The sequence below is a fragment of the Lolium perenne genome, chromosome 5, assembly GCF_019359855.2.
Source record: "Lolium perenne isolate Kyuss_39 chromosome 5, Kyuss_2.0, whole genome shotgun sequence".
Lineage (NCBI taxonomy): Eukaryota > Viridiplantae > Streptophyta > Magnoliopsida > Poales > Poaceae > Lolium > Lolium perenne.
In genome coordinates this window covers 32,321,714-32,339,229 of record NC_067248.2, presented here as the reverse complement: position 1 = coordinate 32,339,229, position 17,516 = coordinate 32,321,714, and the positions used below count along the sequence as shown (strand labels likewise).

Genomic DNA, 17,516 nt, shown 5'->3' with positions numbered 1-17,516 from the left:
AACTTGCAAGATCATGGAGCGAAAGAGCTTGTATAAGTGGGACCCATATGTCATCCTCTATGTACAATAAAAGTTTCTTTTCTTGGATTATTTTTTGCTCCTGATATTTGGTCACTTTCCTTTTTCTTTCTATCTCATGCCGCCACCGAAACGTTGAGTAAGGTGCCGGCTCATGGGACTGTACAATAAAGTTTCATTTCTTAGATTTTTTACCCACTGATTTTTGCTAACTTGCCTTTTCTTTTCGATCATATGCCGCCTTTGAAATTGAGGTCGCCGCTGGCTCATGGGTCCCACATGTCATCCTCTCTGAACGATAAACCTTTCCTTTGTTGGATTTATTTTTTACCCCTAATTTCTCGGCTATTTGCCTTTTTCTTTTGATCCCTGCGGCCTTTGAAACGATGAGGACGTCTGGCGTGTCGGTCCCACATGTCATCCTCTATTAAGAATAAAAGTTTCCTTTTTGGATTTATTTTTGACCCCTAATTTCTGGCTATTTGCCTTTTTCTTCTGATCCCTGCCGACTTCGAAATGATGAGGATGCAGCTGGCAGATCGGTCCCACATGTCAGCCTCTATGAACTATAAATGTTTCCTTTGTAGGATTTATTTTTTACCCCTATTTTCAGGCTACTTGCCTTTTTCTTTGAAACGTTGAGGACGCTACTGTCTCATGGGTCCCACATGGCATCCTCTACGAACGATAAACCTTCATTTCTTGTTAACGACAGTTTATCAAGATTATTTTTGCAGACTAATACAAGCTCTTTGGCTCCAAGATCTTGCAAGTTGATAGATTAAATCAAGGAATTATTAGGATATGTTTTAAATTTCAAATCCACTTTATGAATTTTTAAAAATACCGTTATCCATGTGGGTATGGAGCGATCAAGGATTTTCATATTGGGCATGAGCAGTTTCAAAAATTGGAACCCTATAATTCAAAATAAATAAAAACAACTTTTATGTAGAATCTCCATGTATTTTTATTTGCCAATCATAGGATCTGTGTTTCATTAGAAAAGGGCCGAAATTGCATGAGCAGAAAGGCCCATTTGTAGTTATTGGGCTTCGACAAATTGGATCAGGTAGACCGATAACAATTACCATGTAGATGTTCCTTGGCAACCCAAAAGTGAAATATTGGGCCCAACAGGGGAAGGTTGAACAGTACTTTTTCTATTGGGAAGGTGGTACATGGGGTTATCCTGACAAAAAAAAATGGAACATGGGTTACTGAAGGTTGCCCATTTGTGCCTAATATGTTTGTCAGCAGGAGCTTTACCTTCCACCGCCACCGCTCTGCTTCCGCTGCCGCCGCCATGCCTCGTCGCGGGTCGAGCTACCGGTACGGCGGCGTCTCGAGCTCGGGGTACCGCAGCGTCCGCGCGTGCCCCAAATTAAGGTACTTCCTCCTCGGGACGGCACCTACGATAGGCTCGGCTGGCCTTGGGGCATTTACCCCTAGCCTCTTCCATGCTCAAGTTTTTGAAATGTTTCTGGCTCTGTTCAACACTGGATCAAATTTGTCAACATGACCATTCTTATGGAGTAGCAACGAGTTGAATCTCTCAAAACTCTTTAAGTTCTGCAATATAACGACTAATTGGTAATACCTTATACAAAATGATTACATATCCTTATTTTGGAAGCAAGCAATCACACACTTATAGTTTGCTAGTCAGCTGCACGTAACGTTAAAAATCGGCAATTATAATGAATAAACCTGTAATGTTCACTTAAAATGCATTAAGGAGCATCAAATTTGACAAATCAAACCATGTCGTACTGAAAATTGACATGTCTTTCTCATGCAGAAATGTAAAATTATCCATGCATGTGCGTTTATACAGGTTAAGTTTTGCACGTATTATTTTTTGTAACTTTTCTGACTACCTTCAAAGCTCCAATCCTTCTTTATCATCTTTGTTGTACCGCACTGATGCAAGTGAATGCGAGCTGCTCACCAGACGCGACTTCGTGTCCGATATGTGTACTATGCCTTCTCCATCTAGTGCTAGTTACGCCTCTGTGCTAATTAATTCAGCACAAACCTCTGTCATTGCAGCTGTGACTCACCTCGACCATTGGAGCCCAATCATAAGAGCGAGCTCAGTCTCAACCAGAGAGGCATGTGTCTCATGGTTAGCTATCTACAACTTGCTGTCTTACTAAAACCGTGCCTATCATAGAGATCATCTCGCTGGTGTAGCAATGGCTGCAAGTAGCTGCTAGCATGAGCGAAGGGGATAAGGAAGAAAAGATTAAAAAAATGGGTTGGGGCCAACAAGCAGGAAAGCTATCTACTAGCTTTATGGATGTTTCTGGAATTGGGTAGAAAATAGTAGATGACACTGTAGCAGCGAATCCCAGAGACCAAGGCCGTTGGATGATGTCTAATGAACGGCAGAACAAAATCGGCGAAATTAGCTTGAATTTTGATAATAAATATTGGGCATTTTCCCTCGAACATGATTTATCAACTTTGGGTAGTCTCTGGACTAGTCTCCCTCGTCCACCAATTATTATCATACTACTGCAGAAAGTTGAGGGCAGTCCCTAGTCCCGAGCACTTCGCCCACTTCCCCTGGCCTCATCCTAGAGATCTCACACCAACCACCTCACCGTCGACTAGCCGCCAGTGTACAGCCCTCCAAAGAATCCCCAATGGCGGCGACGCCCCTACTAGAGCGCTCCTCACGCGAGCGCATCATCGAGTCTGGCCCACATGTCTTTCGTGCCTGCCATGTGTCTGCAAGCACGACCGACTTCTCCGTCGGTGAGCCGCCGGCCGTGGGCGAGGGCGAGGCGTCCCCGTACACTATGACAGTGCACATCTTCTTCTCAAGGACGTACGAGCTCAGGAGGATGGCCGGCCCCCTCCCTGCCCCACTGGGTGAGGACGATATCACCACTACACCCTGCGAAGAGGTGGTGCTGGATCTTGGCTTGCCTCCGAGGGAGCTGCGTAGTGGGGGCAATGTCATGCGAACTATGCGCGAGATTCTTGCCCGTGTATGGCTGCTCAAGAACCTGAACCTCACGGAGGAGGAGTGGGACATCATCATGCCTTACGATGTTATGCACCTGATGTGGCAGCAGGCGTGTCGTCGGCTCGGTGGCCTCCACTTCGACCTCACCCTTGGGGTGGACCACCGGCTCATCGTCAACTTGCCGGCGCTGCAGGACAGTTGGGTCCTAGTTGCGCCGGAGGACGGCCACTGCAGCATATGCATGCTGGGGCTGTCGCAGCGCACAACGGTGCGTCTCCGGGGATGCAAACACTCGTTCCATAGGAAGTGCATCTTCTCCTGGTTTGTAACGAACGCCAGCTGCCCTATCTGCCGCGATAAAGTGCTGACCCATCTTATTTTCGATTTGTAGCATAGTATGAATAAAACCCCTGTATGATAGGGATGCCATGCCAACTTGAATCCTATGTCAAGAGAAATTCTATTTGATTGTGGTTATAAGATATTCTGCATTAGTTTGATCAAGTATTATCATTCTATTTTCCTATGGGATATGACCCTATGAATCAAACAACATGGGATTACTTCCACACAATTAAGTTTGACCAACTTTTAGTAGGACAACAAACATAAATAATTAGTCATCATGGGATTACAATCCAACAGATAATTGTCTTCAGGACTCATACATTTTCCAAATAGAAAAATCAAAACAAATCATGGTTCTTCATCTCACAGCATGATACAGAGACAAGAGTCTAATCATCATCATCATCATCATCATCACCTCCGTCTTCATTCTGATATTCGTGCATGGTCTCATCCTGCTCGTCGTGTCCATTCTCCTCCTGAGATTCACCAGGTAGCTTCAGTGTAGCCATCTCTTTGTCGACTATGCTAACCTCAACAGTGAAATCTACTTCTCCATCATGTGCAGGGATACTGTATCCAACGAGGTTTCATCAATGTCAGCAACTTTAGTTTGCATACAACCAGCGAAATCATCTTGCTGGGCACCAATTATTAGATCCGCATTCTCATCCAAATCATATATGTTCCTTGCCACAAACTTTTGCACATACTGCCATCCTTTTCTAGATCTGTCTTCCAAGAAAAGTACCTTGGCCGCTTGAGGTACCAAAATATAAGGATCATCCTTGTACCAACGAGCAAAGTAGTATTAAGCGATATGAAATACCCATCATTTCTCGGCACCTTTGCCCTTGTTTGGATCTTGGTTGTACCAATAACACTTAAATAGAACCACAGATCGGACGGTAACCTTATCACTATAGAACAACCGAATAACCTCTTCTATGTGACCATAATGGTCAAATGACTCGATCTCTTCTTTCTGGTTGTCAAGTGATCTCCACTGGTTGTGATGCCACTATTTCGTGTCTTCAAATGTTGTTCGCGCTCATAGGAGCTGTAATGGACACCATTGGCATTGCAAGCTGCAGCTACCAACACCCTCTTATCTGGACCACGTGATAGGACAAGGAGATCAGCACTAACAGTACACGGATTCTCCGCATGGAGTTTCGAGATCTATGATTAAAAAATAGACAAGAGGTCATCTCATGTGAAAACACATAGACAAGTCAGAGTGCAATTGAACATCTTACATATTTCTCAAACCAGTCCTGAAACCCACTCCCACGTGCCGATAGCTTTCCATTCGTTTCCATGTACAACCTGCAAAACATAGCCAAGTCAGCTGAATATATTTCATTTTGATACAAGTTCATAGTATATGCGAGAACCGAGTATTTCGTGTGCATAGTACTCACTTAACATATTCATCAGCCTCTCGTAGCATTATTCAGCACATACCAAGACAATTTGTTCAAATTCAGACTGCTCTAATGTTTTTTCGGTCCTCTTTCCTATTAGCTCAACACCATGATTAAAAACAGATCCTCCAACTTCCAAAATTCTGCGACCCCGGTTGAATCTGGTCTCAATATCAGGAATATATCTTGAGGCAAATGTATATGCTTTAGCAGCAATATACGCCACTGCAATGCAAGCCTCCGGTCTAGCTTTGTTCCTAACTGTATTCTTGAAAGTGCACAGTCGACGTTCTATAGGGTACATCCATCCATACTGTACCGGACCTCTTAAAAGTGCCTCATCAGGTAGATGAACAGCCAAATGCACCATCACATCAAAGAAGGCTGGAGGATATATCAGCTCCAGCTTGCACGGGATTACCGCTATGTCCACCTTAAGACGTTCTACAACAGCTTTCGCTAGAGTTTTACTACATATTTCCCTAAAGAACCTTCCCAACTCTGCAATCACGTTGTACATATTTGGCTTCACTAAATCTTTAATGCCAATAGCTAAAAGCCTTTGCAGCAGGATATGACAATCGTGAGTTTTCAACCCTTGGAGCTTGTTTCCTTCAGCATTGAGACAATTTGCAATGTTGGAAGCAAATCCGAACGGGAACATCACACCTCGGAGGTACTCACAAAATAATCTCCTTTTAGGCATCGGCAATGTGAATTCCGCGCCTCGAAATTTATAATGTTTTTCCTTGCCTTTGTTCACTTTGTCATTACGATCCAGTTGCAAGTGCCTGTTAACATTCAATGTTGCACAATCAATCCTAGCATTTGAGCTATCTTTTGTCTTGGATGGAATGTTGAGTAATGTGCCGACAATGCTGTCACATATATTCTTCTCCATGTGCATGATATCAATATTATGCCGAAGCTTCTTACCAGCCCAATACGGCAAGTCCCAAAGAGTGGTCCTGCGCTTATAAAATATTCTCGGTCTATCATTTTCCATTTCCTTCCTCTTGGTACATGCTGCTATTTCACCTCCCATCTTCCTTTTGGTAGCTGCTAGACTCGAGTTCATCTCCTCTCTTCTTCCTTTTTCTATCTCGCTACTACTGCCGCATCTTCTCGTATCCTTCTCTGTTGTACCTGCCGTGGCGGCTGGTGGTTTTCCTGGTTTAACATTTCTGACCGCTTCTAGGTGCGCCTCCAACTCGTGACTCTTAAAGTGCTGCGGTTTAGTCTTTTTACTGTGCACGATCACCAATAAATTGCAATTTTTTTCTATTTTTTCGGAACCGTGATCTAATGGAAGGAAACGGCGATGGCCCATATAGCATATCTTGTTTATTATCCTCACCGCCAGCTGATCAGTATCATAGTGAACACATGCATTATAACCTTGATGTTACTACGCACGACATAGTGCCCAAAGCTGGATAATCATGGGTGCAATACAAGACAAAGCAGCACGTAATAGAAAATTTTGTTCTTTAGGTTGACACACATCCCGTGTAGGGACACCCTCCCATAATGTTTGCAAGTCTCTAATAAGAGGCTGAATGAACACATCAAAATCCTTCCCAGGAGATTTGGGACCTGGGATGAGTAAGGCCATCATACGATTCGACCGATCGGTGCATGTCCAGGGAGCCTGGTTGTAAGGTGTAACTAGTACCGGCCACATGCTATACGAGTTGCTCATGTTGCCAAATGGGTTGAATCCATCTATAGCAAGGCCAAGTCTCGTGTTCCTTGGATCTGCAGCAAAATCTGGATGATCCAGGTCGAATTGCTTCCATTCATCGCCATCGCCAGGATGCCTCGCAAATCAGGGTCGGGCGTGAGAATCTCTTTGTGCCATCTTGTTTCCCGAGATGTTTGTTACGAAGCAAACAACCTCTGCAATCTTTGTACAAGTGGAAAGTATCTCAGAACCTTCCAAGGAATCTTTTCTTACCACCAGCTCCATCATGTTTCCCCCTTGATTCCTTACATCACGGACATTCATCGAGGTCATTATACTCCATCCAAAACAAAGGCACAGTTATTTTTGCAAAAATCAATCTTCTCATATCCAAGTCCCGGTACCTTGATGTCTTGCTTCACCTCATAAAAGGATTTTGGCAGTCCAGCCCTGTGGAGTGCATCGCTGTATGTCTTCGCAACTGCATTGAACGCTTTATTGGTAATCCCCTGGTATGACTTGTCATGAAGTAATTTCACAATTAATTCGAATCTTGACACAACAGAACCAGGGGCCACTAAGCGCTTAGCATCTTCTATCATGTCATGGAAAAGAGGCTTTTTGTGATAACCATGGGGCTGTTGGCTGGCAGATGGATACAGATCCCGTCACAAATTAGCAGTCGCCTCCTCCTGGACGAGAGCTTCAGGCTGATAACCATCAGAATAAAGAGGATCAATAATGTCAGGCTGATCATAGTGTTCACCATGGTTAATCCACCTGATATATGTCTGGTCCATCCCATAAACGAATAAATGATCTAAGACTACATGTTGAGGCTTGGACCCAATATTCAAACATACGCGGCATGGACAAATCACTTCCTTTGTCTTGTCACCGTCAGTAAAATCACTAAAGTGCTTCATGAAGTCTTCAATACCACTCAAATATGTTGGTGTGTTTAATGAGTGAAATAATATCCAAGTTCTCGTCCATCTCGTTGAGGAGATAGATGGTCGAGAAGCGATAAGCTATTTCAACAAACAGGTCACCTACGAATGTAAGCAAACATACCTGAGCAAACAGGTCGAATATAAAACTATAAATGCTACATTATTTGAGCCGATTTCAGCAAACGAACTGAGTGCAAAACTACGGCTACCTAGCGAACAGATTTTTTTTAGGCTGACCACTGGGTTTCCCCACTTTGTATTTTTTTTAATAAAAAGAGGGAAATATGTACAAAAGTTGCTGGAGAGCAGCAACTAAAAGGATCATAGATCCCAAACAGCAAAATATATATAAAATGTTCTACCCATGATATGATTTCCTCTTTGCCTTATGAACAAGGAGAGCAATTTCATCCTTGAATCTCTTGTGCCATCTGTAAATGCTTGGGGGGAGGGGCGAACATATCTATCGAAAGCAATACAATACCAACACATTCTTTCTTCTTTTTTGCCGTAATTCCGCCGATCTATTAGCAGTGCAAAGAAGCCAAAAGTAATAAGATTACATACAGGTTCATAGACCACCAGGGCCGTACCTGAGAATACGGAGGGCCTGAGCAAAACAAGAAATAGAGGCCCTCAACATGATCATTGGCAACTAAAATGATTTTATATATACTACTCACTCCATTTCAATAAACAATGCACCCTTGTTTTTCGTATTTTATCTTCGAAAAAATATTAATCTATATCTCTCTATTTAAAAATGATGTTTCAATTTTATGTAGATATACATGTATTTAGATGAGTTTAGTTTGCAGATACATGCAAGTTTTGATGAAGTTGAAACATATTTTTCAGGATGAAGTATATAAAAAAATTGATATAAAACTGGTATCATTAGAAAGTATTTTCCAACACGATTCTAACAATGCTGCTTATGTATTATATGATCGTGATATTGTTGTCCTATTTATTTGGTCAAGGTTCACATTCAAATGTGGTAAAATAAATTAAAAGAAGTGCATCGTGTGAAAAAGCAATCTAAGAATTCAAAAGTGCTAATTGTTAGTCGAAACATGACATCATTGAGACAAAATATTAATATTCATTGGAAGACTAACTGAATTAGGCGCACTCGCGATGAAAGAGAAAGAGAAGATATGGGTAAGAGCAAGTACAATAAGGTACAGTCTTTTTTTGTTTGTTTGGGTTGCTCATCAAGCTTATCGCTTCGATACAATAAGGTACAATCAGCGGGAGTGGTGTTTGGAACATGGGTGCATAGTGGGTGGTATCATAGAGTACTATCATAGATATGCTATATTTATTATAGTGGAGTATTGAAAATGGCATATATAGAAGGGGATATTGAGAATTGAGAGTGGCATAAACACAACTTCAGTTTTTGTAATGGCATAAACACAACTTCAGTTTTTGTAATGGCATAAACACAACTTGTGAATTGAGGAGTGGCATAGAACCAATTAACACTTGTTTCAATAACAGCCATCAAAAGCCAATCGAACGCACGAGAATGGATCCAAAATTTACCATTTTAAGTTTCACGAGAAAATTTTAAACTTAAAATTCGTACTGCCTAGAAGTTTTTGAAACAAAAATCCAGTAAATCTTATATGTCAGGTTATGCATTATGGGGGAGTTTCATCAGATTCAGCCATATTGTTTATCAATAAACCTCATTTTATGTTTTACAACCAACTTTAAACTTAAAATTCATACTCGTCCAAAGAAAAAGAACAACATTCCAAGAAATCTTATATATTTCTTCTGCATTCCGGGAAAGATTGGTCGGATTAAAAAAATAGTTTGGGAATAAACATTGTTTTAGTCTGGAAACGACTTATTGTAGAGTGATTTTTGGTTGGATACATTCATGTGTGTTCGATTGGCTTTGGATGGCTGATATTGAACCAAAGTCAACGCTGGGCTTTTGACCTGAACGTCACTGGAGCTGCGTCAAAAGTCCAGCCATGACTTTGTCTCAATAACAGCCATCAAAAGCCGATCGAACGCACAGGAATGGATCCAACCAAAAATCACTCAACCGCTGGAATTTTGACCTGAAAGTCACTGAAGCTGTGTCCATACTTGCCCAACAGGTTGCGTATGAATGTAAACCAACATATCTGAGCAAACAGGTCGAATATAAAACTATATAACTAAATACCACGTTATTTGAGCCGATTTCAGCAAACCAACTGAGGTCTATTTTTTTTAGGCTGGACAGTGGTTTCCTCGCTGTGTATTTTTCACTGTAATAAAAAAGAGGGAAAATGTTACTGGAGAGCAGCAACTAAAAGGATCATAGATCCCAAACAAAGAAAATCTAGCTAAAAAGGTTATACCCATGATGATAAGCCATGATGTGATTTCCTCTTTGCCTTACAAACAAACAAAGGTACGCATTTAACGAATTCGAGCAAATAGGTAAAGCGGAAAACAATGTCAAACAAACACATCGAGAGGAAAACAATATCAACCGATCGATTCGAATGAACTAACGAACTTATAAGGGCTGGGCGATGGCGACTGACTTCGATTGAGCTATAATGAATCGTACTTGCCCAGGCCTGAAGATAGCATGCATACCGTGAGGATCTACCAGCTGACCGCGCCTGCCGGTGCGGCTGGAGAAGAACGGCGCCACCCGCAGTCGCCGGCTGACGCGGCTGATAGAAAGCGTGGGGAAGTTTTGGTGCGCGGCCTGGTTCACCGAGGGTGTGTCTAGAGAAGAACAGGGCGCCGAAGGAGGTGTCTAGAGAAGAACAAGGTGGGATGGGTGCTGAGTTAAAGGCGAGCGTTCGAAATATTGGGCGCGCGTTCGAAAGTTTAGGTGCGCGAGGGAGGTGTCTGCTGAGTTAAAGGCGAGCGTTCGAAATTTCCCCGTCCTCTTCTTTTTTGGGCTAATCTATCTATACCTCTATTCTATCTACATGTTTTTATTTTTTTTTCTATTCTATACATGAGTTTTTGAATTTGAATTTTTTCACTCTGTTAGCCTTCCGGCCAATGCTCATTTGAAGTAATTGAAGCTGTTGATTTGCAGCTTAGAGGTGCTATCTACCGCTCATCATACAAGGACTCTTCAGATCTAACGGCTGTGAATGCACGGATTCGTCACCCATCCTTCCCTTGGACTGGCGATGCTGAAAGCCTGAAACACTGAAACCCTCTAGATACTTCGGGATACCTCACGGCCCCACATTATTAAACAGGCCTTTTCCGACACGGGAAGTCAAAAGTTGGGGGCTCCATGCAAGACATATGAATACTCGCTAGCATTTGCATGGTCTAGAAGCAGACTAGAGTAAATCATCAATTCGTCACATCAATTGGTGTATAATTTTTTTAGGAGCTAAGACGCCGGCATGAACCATTTTATCAACTTGAATGCTTACTACATGACATAAGAAGACTATGTACTTTGGTTTTTCATTTTTCTGATTTTTTAAATTTTGTGCCCATTTGAATCTTGGTCAAATCCTAGGTTTGACCAAGATTAAACAAGTTTAAAACATGAAAATGAAAAGGTAATCATGGATCCTTCTTAGTCACTCTAAAATGAAGCTTTTGGGATGTTCTTGAAATTTCCATGTTTGAAACCCAAAACGACTTCTCTTCATGCTTGACTTCATAAGACAGAGTTTAGGGGTTAGGGGGTAGATACATGATTTGTCTAGTTTGCTTATGTCTAGACCTTGTTTATCAACTTTAATGCTTACTATATGACATAAGAAGACTATGTGCTTTGGTTTTTCATTTTTCTATTTTTTTGAATTTTATGCCCATATATTTGAATCTTTGTCAAATCCTAGGTTTGACCAGGATTTAAACAAGTTTAAAACATGAAAATGAAAAGGTAAGCCTGTATCCTTCTTAGTCACTCTAAAATGAAGCTTTTGGGAGGTTCTTGAAATTTCCATGTTTGAAACCCAAAACCACTTCTCTTCATGATTGACTTCATAAGACAGAGTTTAGGGTTAGGGGTAGATATATACATGATTTTCTGGTTTGAATATGTCTAGACCTTGTTTATCAACTTGAATGCTTACTATATGACATAAGAAAACTATGTGCTTTGGTTTTCATTTTTCTGATTTTTTTATGCATGTTTGAATCTTTTGGTCAAATCTTAGGTTTGACCAAGAATTAAACAAGTTTAAGACATGAAAATGAAAAGGGGAGCATGCATCCTTCTTAATTAGTCACTCTAAAATGAATTTTGTAAGAGGTTTTTGAAATTTCCATGTTTGAAACCCAAAACCACTTCTCTTCATGCTGGACTTCATAAGACAGAGTTTAGGGGTTAGGGGGTAGATACATGATTTGTCTAGGTTGAATATGTCTAGACCTTGTTTATCAACTTTAATGCTTGCTATATGACATAAGAAGACTATGTGCTTTGGTTTTTCTTTTTTCTATTTTTTTGAATTTTATACCCATATATTTGAATCTTTGTGAAATCCTAGTTTTGACCAGGATTTAAACAAGTTTAGAACATGAAAATGAAAAGGTAAGCCTGAATCATCCTTCTTAGTCACACTCTAAAATGAAGCTTTTGGGAGGTTCTTGGAATTCCAATGTTTGAAACCCAAAACCACTTCTCTTCATGATTAACTTCATAAGACAGAGTTTAGGGTTAGGGGTAGATATATACATGATTTTTCTGGTTTGAATATGTCTAGACCTTGTTTATCAACTTGAATGCTTACTATGTGACATAAGTAGACTATGTGCTTTGGTTTTCATTTTTCTATTTTTTATATTTTATACACATATATTTGAATCTTTGTGAAATCCTGGGTTTGACCAGGATTTAAACAAGTTTAGTACATGAAAATGAAGAAGGTAAGCCTGGATCCTTCTTAGTCACACTCTAAAATGAAGCTTTTGGGAGGTTCTTGAAATATCCATGTTTGAAACCCAAAACCACTTCTCATCATGATTGACTTCATAAGACAGAGTTTAGGGTTATGGGTAGATATATACATGATTTTCTGGTTTGAATATGTCTAGACCTTGTTTATCAACTTGAATGCTTACTATATGACACAAGAAGACTATATGCTTTTGTTTTTCATTTTTCTGATTTTTTTTTGAATTTTATGCCCGTTTGAATCTTTTGGTCAAATCTTAGGTTTGACCAAGATTAAAACAAGTTTAAGACATGAAAATGAAAAGGGAAGCTTGCATCCTTCTTAGTCACTCTAAAATGAATTTTTAAGAGGTTTTTGAAATTTCCATGTTGGAAACCCAAAACCACTTCTCTTCATGCTTGACTTCATAATACAGAGTTTAGGGGTTAAGGGGGAGATACATGATTTGTCTAGTTTGAATATGTCTAGACCTTGTTTATCAACTTTAATGCTTACTATATGACATAAGAAGACTATGTGCTTTCGCTTTTTCATTTTTCTATTTTTTTGTATTTTATACCCATATATTTGAATCTTTGTGAAATCCTAGGTTTGACTAGGATTTAAACAAGTTTAGAACATGAAAGTGAAAAGGTAAGCCTGGATCCTTCTTAGTCACACTCTAAAATGAAGCTTTTGGGAGGTTCTTGAAATTTCCATGTTTGAAACCCAAAACCACTTCTCTTCATAAGACAGAGTTTAGGGTTAGGGGTAGATATATACATGATTTTTCTGGTTTGAATATGTCTAGACCTTGTTTATCAACTTGAATGCTTACTATATGACATAAGAAGACTATATGCTTTTGTTTTTCATTTTTCTAATTTTTTTTGAATTTTATGCCCGTTTGAATCTTTTGGTCAAATCTTAGGTTTGACCAAGATTTAAACAAGTTTAAGACAAGAAAATGAAAAGGGAAGCCTGCATCATATCCTTCTTAGTCACTCTAAAATGAATTTTTAAGAGGTTTTTGAAATTTCCATGTTTGAAACCCAAAACCACTTCTCTTCATGCTTGACTTCACAAGACAGAGTTTAGGTTAGGGGGTAGATACATGATTTGTATGGTTTGAATATGTCTAGACCTTGTTTATCAACTTGAATGCTTACTATATGACATAAGAAGACTATGTACTTTGGTTTTTCATTTTTATGATTTTTTTAATTTTTTGCCCATTTGAATCTTGGTCAAATCCTAGGTTTGACCAAGATTTAAACAAGTTTAAAACATGAAAATGAAAAGGTAAGCCTGGATCCTTCTTACTCACTCTAAAATGAAGCTTTTTGGGATGTTCTTGAAATTTCCATGTTTGAAACCCAAAACGACTTCTCCGTACTACGCTTGTACATACTCTCGGATAATCTGGACCGTACTTTGCACCTATGTTTAATGGATCATATGTGCCCAGAAATGGCTCATATTAGAATAGTAGACTCATATTAGTGTTCTTGACATTCTGTAAAATTATCAGATTTTTCGAAGTTTGTTTTTTTGGACAAAATTTTACCAATTTCTAGACAGAACAAAAAATGTCAGTCTTTTTATGCAAATCTGCACATAAGTGGCTCAAATTAAAACAGTATACTCGTTTCAGTGTTTTTGATTTCCTATAAAAAATAGATTTTCCTGAGAAGTTCTAATTTTTGCGTAATTTGAAAATTTTGGATTTCTTGTGTGCCCGAAACACCCAAAAGTCGCTCCAAATCTGAACACAGGATTATTTTGTTCAATACGAAAGTATAAACTGAAATACGACTATTTATTGAACCGTTTTCATGTTGTATTGTTGAAAATGGCATAGAAGGGGGTATTGAGAATTGAGAGTGGCATAAACACAACTTCAGTTTTTGGAATGGCATAAACACAACTTGTGAACTGAGGAGTGGCATAGAACCAATTAATCCTAGAACCAATTAACCCCACCAAAAATGGGTGATGCATGTCTCCTTCACCAAAACAGCAATACATGTCTGAAACAAGTACATGAACACAAGTACACCACCATAATAATAATACTAGGTGACTCAACGACTAAACATTGACTCGACTCAGACACAACTACTACATTGACACAAGTACTAATATAATAAAGTAAGAGTACTAGTTTGTTTAAATTTCCACAGGCCAATTTTACGAACAAAATTTCGAAAATTAACCTTCAGAAACTCGGAAGCCAGGTGACACAGCAGTCATCAAGGATTGCAGCTAGTGGTACACAGTGACCTGGTCAAGATCTACCTTGAGCCTGCTTGACGCTTCAGCTCGGAGTTGAGAGCCTTAACCTGTGACAGCTCGGCCTCTAGTTTGTCCGTCCTAACCGTGAGGTTCAGGATCAGTCCGGCGAGTTTGTCCATGGTCTCCGCCTGGCCGAGGCTCCGCCGCTGGATCTCATTACTCGCAGTGAACGATTTCATGGCGATATCGTCGAGAATGCGAATCCGGATCTTCTCAGTGGCGAGCTCAGAATAAAGTCTCATGCACTCATCGGCGAGGGCGCTTCTGTCCGCCGTCTCGACGCAGAAATCGCCCATAACCATTTCTAAAATGGGCCCGATCTCGTAGCGGGGCTTCTATCAGATGGGGATGGAGCACAAAATCAGAAGTGTACCCAGAGAAGTACCAAGAAAGAGAAAATGGGAATCCCAATTTGCACGAATGTCTATACCTCGCTGCTTTGAGAACTTGGCTCCGTGGAAGATGTTTCCGCAGGCAGGAGGGCTGCGGGAAAACTAAGGCCGCCCGACCTGAATATACGATTGAGAGAAGGTAAGAAAAGGAGGGGATGATAAGTTGTGAAAGACATAGAAAGATGCGCAAGAACGGAGGATCGCCTGAAGGTGGCAGTCGCGGGCTGCGACGCCCTTGAAGACTCTTGCGCAGAAGGCACCTCGACAGCAGCACAGGGACGGCATTGCTGGGATTCCCTCAGCTTCGCCACAGCCGCACGAGCCCTTCTGTGGCGAGACTTGCTCCCGGTCATGGTGGCGAAGTAGTATTCCAAGAGGTAAACAAAGTGGTGAACTGAGGAAGACGGCAAGAGCAAAGGTTAGTCCTTAAATTTGGCCTCCCCGTCTCCTCGGCACCTCGCGAGTAGTAATACTTATCTGGTCAAAGAGCAAACTTCGAGGCAGAGACTTGGTGGGCCATTCATCTCCAACTATACTTCCTCCGATCCGAATGATACCAAATTTTTGAATGACAAATCACCCAAAACAGTATTCCAAGAGTATATGTAAGCTTTCATTTTGGAGTGACTAAGAAGGATGCATGCTTACCTTTTCATTTTCATGTTATAAACTTGTTTAAATATTGGTTAAACCTATGATTTGACCAAGATCAAATGGGCATAAAAATTCAGAAAAAAATCAAAAAAAATGAAAATCAAAGCACATAGTATTATTATGTCATATAGTAAGCATTCAAGTTGATAAACAAGGTCTAAACAACAAACCAGACAAATCATGTATCTAGCCCCAACCCTAAACTCTGTCTTATGAAGTCAAGCATGAAGAGAAGTGGTTTTGGGTTTCAAACATGGAAATTTCAAAAAACTCCCAAAAGCTTCTCATTTTAGAGTGACTAAGAAGGATTCATGCTCACCTTTTCATTTTCATGTTTTAAACTTGTTCAAATCTTGGTCAATCTTAGGATTTGACCAAGATTCAAATGGGCATAAAAATTGGGAGGAAGGGTATGAATTACAATTCAAAAAAAACAAGGTAACTTAAATACTTGGATGACTCATATTAGTGTTCTTGACATTATGTAAAATTATCAGATTTTTCGAAGAAGTTTGATTTTTTGGACAAAATTTTACCAATTTCTAGATAGAACAGAAAATGTCAGCCTTTTTATGCAAATCTGCACATAAATGGCTCAAATTAAAATAGTATACTCGTTTCAGTGTTTTTGATTTCCTATAAAAAATTTAGATTTTTCTGAGAAGTTCTAATTTTCACCAGAATTTGAAAATTTTGGATTTCTTGTGTGCCCGAAACACCCAAAAGTCGCTCCAAATCTGAACACAGGTTTATTTTGGTCAATACGAAAGTATAAACTGAAATACGACTATTTATTGAACCGTTTTCATGTTGTATTGTTGAAAATGGCATAGAAGGGGGTATTGAGAATTGAGAGTGGCATAAACACAACTTCAGTTTTTGGAATGGCATAAACACAACTTGTGAATTGAGGAGTGGCATAGAACCAATTAACCCTAGAACCAATTAACCCCACCAAAAATGGATGATGCATGTCTCCTTCACCAAAACAACAATACCTGTCTGAAACAAGTACATGAACACAAGTACACCACCATAATAATAATACTAGGTGACTCAACGACTCAACATTGACTCGACTCAGACACAACTTGATATAGTAAGCACTCAAGTTGATAAACAAAGTCTAGACATATTCAAACCAGAAAAATCATGTATCTCTACCCCTAACCCTAAACTTTGTCTTAATTATGAAGTCAAGCACGAAGAGAAGTGATGACGCGTAAAGCACACGCTCGTTGGGAGCCCCAAGTGGAAGGTGTGATGCGTACAGCAGCAAGTTTCCCTCAGTAAGAAACCAAGGTTTATCGAACCAGTAGGAGTCAAGAAGCACGTTGAAGGTTGATGGCGGCGAGATGTAGTGCGGCGCAACACCAGGGATTCCGGCGCCAACGTGGAACCTGCACAACACAACCAAAGTACTTTGCCCCAACGAAATGTGCTGAGGTTGTCAATCTCACCGGCTTGCTGTAACAAAGGATTAACTGTATTGTGTGGAAGATGATTGTTTGCAGAAAACAGTAGAACAAGTATTGCAGTAGATTGTATTTCAGTAAAGAGAATTGGACCGGGGTCCACAGTTCACTAGAGGTGTCTCTCCCATAAGACGAACAGCATGTTGGGTGAACAAATTACAGTTGGGCAATTGACAAATAAAGAGAGCATGACCATGCACATACATATCATGATGAGTATAGTGAGATTTAATTGGGCATTACGACAAAGTACATAGACCGCCATCCAACTGCATCTATGCCTAAAAAGTCCACCTTCAGGTTATCATCCGAACCCCCTCCAGTATTAAGTTGCTAACAACAGACAATTGCATTAAGTATTGCGCGTAATGTAACTAGTGACTACATCCTTGAACATAGCACTAATGTTTTATCCC

At 40.2% G+C, this 17,516-nt stretch overlaps 1 protein-coding gene across 1 annotated transcript; it reads right to left on the bottom strand.

Moving 5' to 3' along the window:
• Window positions 1-14,517: 14,517 nt before the first annotated feature.
• Window positions 14,518-15,324, bottom strand: LOC139831453 (uncharacterized). Its single transcript, XM_071820731.1, has 2 exons — window positions 15,010-15,324; window positions 14,518-14,914 (listed from the first exon to the last, which is right to left on the bottom strand). Exons 1-2 carry the CDS (start codon window positions 15,322-15,324, stop codon window positions 14,579-14,581), a joined length of 651 nt encoding a protein of 216 aa, XP_071676832.1. The 3' UTR covers window positions 14,518-14,578.
• Between the last annotated feature and the right edge of the window lie 2,192 nt (window positions 15,325-17,516).